The sequence below is a fragment of the Marmota flaviventris genome, chromosome 9 (genome assembly GCF_047511675.1).
Source record: "Marmota flaviventris isolate mMarFla1 chromosome 9, mMarFla1.hap1, whole genome shotgun sequence".
Lineage (NCBI taxonomy): Eukaryota > Metazoa > Chordata > Mammalia > Rodentia > Sciuridae > Marmota > Marmota flaviventris.
Window position 1 is genome coordinate 55,170,211 of NC_092506.1, and position 7,728 is coordinate 55,177,938.

The 7,728-nt window shown below is 35.8% G+C and overlaps 1 protein-coding gene across 2 annotated transcripts; it reads right to left on the reverse strand.

The window, feature by feature from the left end:
* Positions 1 to 1,522: 1,522 nt before the first annotated feature.
* On the reverse strand, positions 1,523 to 3,035 carry LOC114098230 (olfactory receptor 5P4). 2 transcript variants are annotated; one of them, XM_027942374.3, is made up of 2 exons: positions 2,114 to 3,035; positions 1,523 to 1,533 (listed from the first exon to the last, which is right to left on the reverse strand). In XM_027942374.3, the coding sequence occupies exons 1-2, from the start codon at positions 3,033 to 3,035 to the stop codon at positions 1,523 to 1,525; spliced, it is 933 nt and encodes a 310-aa protein (XP_027798175.3). The 2 variants fall into 2 exon arrangements, with proteins under 2 accessions (XP_027798175.3, XP_027798174.3); XM_027942373.3 differs by lacking the exon at positions 1,523 to 1,533 and having other exon boundaries at positions 2,103 to 3,035.
* Positions 3,036 to 7,728: the final 4,693 nt, after the last annotated feature.

Consider the following 7,728-nt stretch of genomic DNA (forward strand, 5'->3'; position numbering starts at 1 on the left):
TTGGTTTATCGTTTCCTTCATTTCTAGAATTATTGTTTGATTTTTTTTTTTATAATCTCTATCTCCTGATAAAGATGCTTAACTTCTTCTTTTATCTGTTTATGTAATTGATTTTCAAAGTGTTCTTTCACTATTTGGATTTGCTGTCTCATATCCTCTTTAAGGTTCCATTCCATCTGTCTAAGGTATTCCTTGAGTTCTTTATATGACCATTTTTCTGCTGACTCTAGGTCCTCCTGAATATTTAGGCTGTCCTTCATTGTTTGTACCCCTTTTCTTCCTTGTTTTTTTATGCTGCTCATGTTACTTCTTGTTCTGTTTGACTGCTGAGTTACTGTTTACTCTTATAAATTTATTTGATGCTTGGGAGGAAAGATACTAGAAGGGAAGGGAAGAAGTCACTAAAGAGAATGAGAGTAGGCAGGTAGAATTCAAGGAAGGGGGAATAAGAAAATTGAAAAGAAATGAAAAGATAAAAGAAACAAAAACAAAACACACACAAAAAAGTTAGAAAATAAAGAAAGAAAGAAAAGAAAAAAATTTTTTTTACAAAAATAATAATGATAATAAAAATAATGAAAATTAAAATTAAAAAAATATAATAATAATAAAAAAATTAAGAAAAAATTAGAAATATTAAAAAAGTTAAAGAACAACAACAATAAAAAATTGAAAATGAAAGAAAAAAAAGAAAAAGAAAAAAAATTATAATAATAATAATAATAATAAATGCATAGAGTTCGATTAATTTCTCTTCCAGTAGGTGGAGCTGTGCCCACTGGGTCAAGCTTCTCCTCTCACTAGGTGGGAACCAATCACTGTGTAGTAGCTCTTCCTCACAGACTGGGCGGGTCTCCAATCCTGAGTGCCTAGAGCCTTCTCTTGTGTTTCCTCAAGCCAGGCCGCGCTCACCTGTGACGCTCACCACAATACTGGCTACACGCCATGTCTGCTGTTCCTGGGAGCCCTGTTGCGCTGGTTTCAATGCAGTTATCTCCTCCGCCCGTGACGTCAGTTCTCTGCCGCCGCGGCTCTCCGGCTCCCTCCTCTGAAGCACGGGTCCCCTCGCAGGGGCATGCAGAACGACCTCAGATCAGGCTCTGCCCGAGGGTGCAGCGGCGAACAGGTGACCCAGGCGCTCAAGGCTGCAGTCCAGCCTTTGGAGGACAGGGCTTGGCACGCAGCCCAGCTCCAACCTCTAGGTGCGGCTGCCGGACAATGTAGCCATAGCCATCAAGACAGCCGGCAGAAAGCAAATGGCGGCTCCCGCAGAGTGGATTTTCGGCACAGAAACCGCAGCCCAGCCAACGATCCCAATCCACAAACTCTCCCTGTATAAAAAATATTCAAAAAAAAAAAGGCGGGGCGCACTGAGCTTTCTTTGCCTAGGGTACTTACAATCAACTGCTGATTACACATTCACCTTTTCTGCCCAGAGCGAAGCGAAAGGATCTGGATTTTTTTTGACAAAGCTCTTCTAGCAATACTGATATGTTCCCTAATAGAAGAGCACTGAGGTTTGTCAAAATAATTAAAAATTCAGCTGAGCTATAAAAGATTTGTGAAAAATTACAGTTTAATTTAATCCCATTCAAATATATATAATACACAGCTTCACTATTTTCAAAGATTATGATATTCCTGTGTAAGAGAAGCCAAATCTTCCATATCAAGTGAGTGGGCTATCAACACTACCATTAATTGCTTTGACATTGAGCACCTGATGCTCTCCAAGATGTTAATTTTTATGATCCCATTTAAAACATACATATTACTTAACCAAAGGGTTGGGGAAAACTCTTTAGTCAAATTTTCCCTAAATAATAGGCAGAGGAAAGAAAAACTGAAACTATGTTTTCCAGATATCCTAACCACAAAATATAGACATTAAATATGAGCCCAACAGATTTCTGTGAAAATGATATGCTTTATTTTGTTACTCTAGAAATTTATATATTAAAGTTGGCATTAATCAACATACTGGTACTTTAAGATATTTCTTCACCTAAAATAAGGCCAATTGGCAACATAAACCCAAATTGCAGATGTTCTCAAAATGATTACTTTACAGTTTCTCAATTCACACTGAATTTCCTTCAAAATTAGGAATGTGTTTTTACCATCAATTTCTTCATGGCCTCTTTTACCTCCTTATTCCTCAGACTGTAGATCAGGGGGTTCAACATGGGGATCACGACTGTATAGAACACAGACACTACTTTAATATGGTCGGGTGAATGACTTGACTTGGGTATAACATAAACAAATGTGACTGTCCCATAAAACAAAGTGACTGCAGTGAGATGGGAAGTGCATGTAGAGAAGGCCTTGTGCCTTCCCTCAGTAGAACGCATCCTCAGGATGGAATGGAGAATATACAGGTATGAAACACTGATGGTGAACAGTGTGATTACAATGATTGACCCAGCTGAGACGGCAGGAGATATTTCAGCAACGTAAATATGGGTACAAGAAAGCTTTACTAGTGGTGGGAGGTCACAGAAGAAGTGGTTGATTGTATTTGGTCCACAGAAAGTCAGGCTCAATAAACAGCTGGTAAATGATGAAGCATTCATGATTCCACCCAGATAGGAAGCCACCAATAAAATGATGCAGACAGTGGGAGACATGTGGGTGGAGTAGAGCAGGGGTGAGCAGATGGCCACATAGTGGTCGTAGGCCATGGCAGCCAACAGGAAGCACTCAGCTGTCCCAAAAACGACATCAGAGCCAAGCTGGGCTATGCAGCCAGCAACAGGAATAGTAGTTCTCTCTCTCAGGAAACTGACAATCATGACAGGTGTGACTGTCGTGGAGTACCCAATGTCCACAAAGGCCAAATGGCTGAGGAAGAGGTACATTGGGGTGTGAAGCTGAGGGCTTCTTCGAATTAACATGATTATGCTTGTATTGCCCAATATAGTAATAACATAGATCCCTAGGAAGACCACAAAGAAGATGGAACAAAGTGTAGGATCTTCTGTTAACCCCAAAATGATAAACTCTGTCACCATTGTATAGTTTTCAGTCTCCATCCTTTTTTGGAATGGTATCTTCTAAAATAAAAACCAGTGGATATGAGAATAACTTAAATAATCTCAAAATTGATATATTTACTTCAATATTTAGCCTATTAAAATATAAAAATGTAGACTCACTTTTGTCTAACGCTTAAACTTCACAAAATGGTTTCAAACATGTTACATTATATATGAGATGAAAATATTAATCTTTATTTATCTTAAGGCCACAGATACAAAGGGACCAATGATTTTTTTTGGATCAGAACACAGTTCACTGCTACAACATTTAATCAATTCAGTCTGTTGAATGAATGCTTTGAAATCAATTCAGTCTGTTGAATGTTGAATGATTTTTTGAAAACCTGAATGGTTAAAGTGATTGACCTTAATTAAGTCAGTGTTTGGCAATATCCAGCTTGCTTCTATTTCTCAGTCATACTTGAGACCACTCTTCCCAGTCATCTTGCAGTTAGGTGGGAGTGAACTGTACATACCAAATGGCTGCAAGAGGAAATGTGTGTGTGTGTTCAGGATCAAATTAAGTTATTGGTAGGAAATTTCTCTTCTTTTTACAGTGACATATTTTACCTGATACAGCTACAGTATAGTGGTACTTCCCACCAGCATGAGCTTTGAGTAAATCCAGGGAACAAAAAAATATTCTGAAATTATACTGGAAGTGCAAAATAGATCTATCTGCATGAATCTTGGAAATTTCGAGTTTAAAACAGCACAACATCCTCTGATCTGTTTAATATAATTACAGATTAGTTGTGAATAGAAGCTACACATAGAGTTTGATCCTGAGAGAAACATGAGAAAAAGCCCACTTTGGATAATTGTACTTTAGGAATTGTATCAAACTAATAAAAGAATATATTTTATAAACCTATATAAATAAGGTATGCAGCAGAATAGGTTAACAAAACATTGTGCATGTGAATGCAAACAGGGTAATACATAAACAAAAGGGATTGAAAGAACTAATTTAATTTAACAAAAAACTAGTGAGTAGTTTTAACTAGGAGAAAGTAAAAAAATAAATAAATCTAGTTTTAGTTAAGCAATATTGCTAACATAAACTATCCAAAAAACATTTCAACAAAATACTTATACAAACTGCTAGTTAGGTATAAAAAAATATTAAAAATGCTCAACATCTCTAAATCATTAGGGAAATGCAAATTAAAACTAGAGTGAAATATTCCCTCACACCTATTTGAATGACTATTATCAAAAGATGAGAGATAACAAATGCTGGCAAGAATGTGGAGAAAACAGAACCCTGGTACACTTGGTTGGAAGTTCAAATAGTTCAGCTATTTAAATAGTAAGGAGGTTTCTCAAAAATCTAAAAGTAGACTTACCATAAGATTTAGTAGTTGCACTTCTGCATATATATCCAAAGGAACTGAAATTGGTATGCCAGAATGATTGTTGTACTTCCATGTTCATTTAAGCATTATGCACAATAGCCAAGATATGAAAGAAACCTGAGCGTCCATCAATGGATGAATGGATAAAGAAAATGTGATATATATTCACAATGAGATATTATGCTGCCTTAAGAAGTAGATATAGATTGCCATTTGTAATAACATGGAGAAACCTAGAGTATTTTATGCTAAGTGAAAAAAGTCTGACACATAAAGACATACACTGTATCATCCCAGCTATAGATAGATCATAAAAAGACCATCTCAGAGAAACAGAGAGTTGAATGGTGTTTACCAGAGGCTCTGGACAGACAGGAAGATAGAAAAAGGTGAGATGTTGGTTAAAAAGACACAAATTTTAGACAGAAGAAATATATTTTAGTTATATTGTACTATATAATGTACATGATGACCATAATTAATAATAATGCATTATATATTTCAAAATTGCCCAAAAAATGGATTTTAAATGTTCTTATTAAAAATTATAAACAAGATGATGAATACATTAATTAAGTTGATTTAATATTTTATAATGTATACACTCTTTAAAACATCATTTTGTACCCATGAATATATACAATTATTATTTGTCAATTAATGAATTATTTTTAAAAGTTCAGAAGCAGAAGTGAACTTGCATGTAATAAAAGAAACCCTCATTGACCAAAAATAATACAAGAGCAACCTGCACTGAAACAGAACTGCCACTGTCCAGAGACATATGCCAAACTCTGTAACTAAGGATTTGTGCTCTAATAGTTGCAAAGGCATGGAAGATAAGGGCTTGGGACAATGCAAAGAGAAGAGTTTAAAGTGAGACTCCTACGTTCTCTCTCCTGACATATTTTCTCTAAATGCAAGAATCCACACTTTCAACCTTAGCAGACAGTTTTTTAAAACATCCTCATACTAGTTAAGAGAGGTGAGAAGGAAATTTTTCTGTTTCATCCGAGTCCCTAGGAGAGAGGGAAAAAAAAAAAAAAAAACTAAGGATCTCCTAAGAATCTATTATATTGGTCTATCCTAATGGAGTCCTGGGGTTTGAATTTATACTCATTTAGTCATAAATCTCAAGTTTTGAAATTATAATAAGTAGTCATGCCCTGACAATAATATGCTAGATTACTATGATATATCACAAATGTGATATATTAAAGATGTATTTTGGATGATTAAAGGTGACTGCAAATTTTGTTCTACTTTTGCCATTGAGAGAAGAGTCTAATTCCCTATGAACTTGGATTTAAGGGAAACTTCGTGACTTGCCTGAGATGCAGAGATGATGTTCTGATACTTTTGAGACTAGTTCATAAGTAGTCACAGCTCTTGGAATGTTCATCCTTTTGACCATCTCTCTGGGAACCTAGCTGCCACACTTAAGCTCCAAGTGTTAGCCACACGAAGAGACAAAGTATAGTTGTACCAGTTGACAGCTACAGCTGAGCTCCCAGCCCATGGCATCAACTATAAGCAGTCCAGGCCAGGCACATGAGTGAAGAACCCACTTGGGTAGTGGATCCTGTAGCCACAGCAGTGCCAGCATGCCACATGAAATCATAGCCAAACCATATAGAGGAGCCCTTCCCAACTTCCTGATCTATACAATTATGAAGAAGAAAATAAAATGGTTCTTTTAAACCATGGTTTGTTATAGTTTATCAGTAATTGATCAGTAAGTATCTCCTAAAAGAGAAAACGCCAAGTCTATCTGGAATGACATACCATCACCACAAATCCCAAACGATCTCTTGTGCACAGTCCCACAAGAAGACATGGGCTATCATGAGTGAGCACAAATAAGAAAGTAATAATTACAATCTAAGATTCCCTGTGGTGGAATTATCTAAAACAGGATACAAAATACTTACATTTAAAGTAATAAAACATGATATTAAAAATCAGAGAAAGGATCAAGATACTATATTTTTAAAAAGCAAATATTATAAAGAATGACAATGACAATTACTAGAAATGAAAAATATTGACATTTGATTAAAACTCAAGAAATAGTTTAAGCAGAACTGTAGGTATTCTGACTGTGGAAATAGACAGGTGAGTATCCCCCCAGTGAGCAAACTCCTGGGGAGCAAATTTCACCCTTATTCTCACGATTGGAATGCCCAGCCTCCTCCCTCTGAGGTAATAAGACAACTCTGCAGGCACTATCTGGTTTCCTTAGAAATCTCCTTGGATAGAAGGGGCTCTGTTTTTGTATTAACCTCAGTTAGCTAGCACTCAGGTTAAAGAAATACTAATCAGAATATCGTCATGGTAATGGGGGTATGTGCTCTTTGAGTTAATAAACTCCCAGGCAGGGAGGAGTGGTCAGTTCATTTCTTCATTTCTTCTTCACCACTTCACTTCACTCTCTCCACTCCATCCTTATGTCTGCTTGTACTTTCGTGTCTGTCTGTTCTTTGTGCACCTCCTCACAGGTATCCCTCCCCAGGTGCTCCTTTACACAGAACATTAGGCACAACTAATCTGAAAGAACTGTAACCTGGGAATAGGCGTAAAGTGTTTTTTTAAGAAAACACTGTTGGGGCTGGAGTTGTAGCTCTTTCCTAGCATGTGTGAGGCACTGGGTTTGATCCTCAGCACTACATTAAAGAATAAATAGATAAAATAAGTGTATTGTCAACATACAACTAAAAAAATTAAAAATCAGAAAACAGAGGGGCAAGATAATTGAATAAATGAAAGAGACATTAAGGTAGAAGATGAAATTAGAGCGCCCATTTTTCACACTCAAAGTAAGTTCCAGAAGCAAATATTAGAAAGAATAAGAGAGAAATAATTTTTTATATAGTCAATGGCTGAGAAATATTGAGATTGATGAAAAATATAAATATTTACATATAGCAAGCACAAATAAGAATCTTCTTACAGTAAAACTGAAAAATAATAAACATAAGGAAAAATTATTAAGTTAGCCAGAAATATTAGAAAATTTCTTATGAAGTCATGGCAATTAAATTAACAGAAGACTCTCCACCAGTAATAACAGGAACCAGAAAACACTGAATAAGTTCAAAGACTTGAGAGAACATTATAACCTAATTATAACCAGCAAGATAAGCTGAAGCAGAACTACACTAACCTAGAAACATTTTCCAATCTGGAATTCAATAGCTATAGGTAGTGTAAAGAGAAAAAGTACAAAGAAAAAATTTCAGTAATTATCACATTGTTTCAGATTTCATTGATTTATGCATTTTGTTTATTTATATTTATTCACACACTTGCATATATATTTGTACACTATT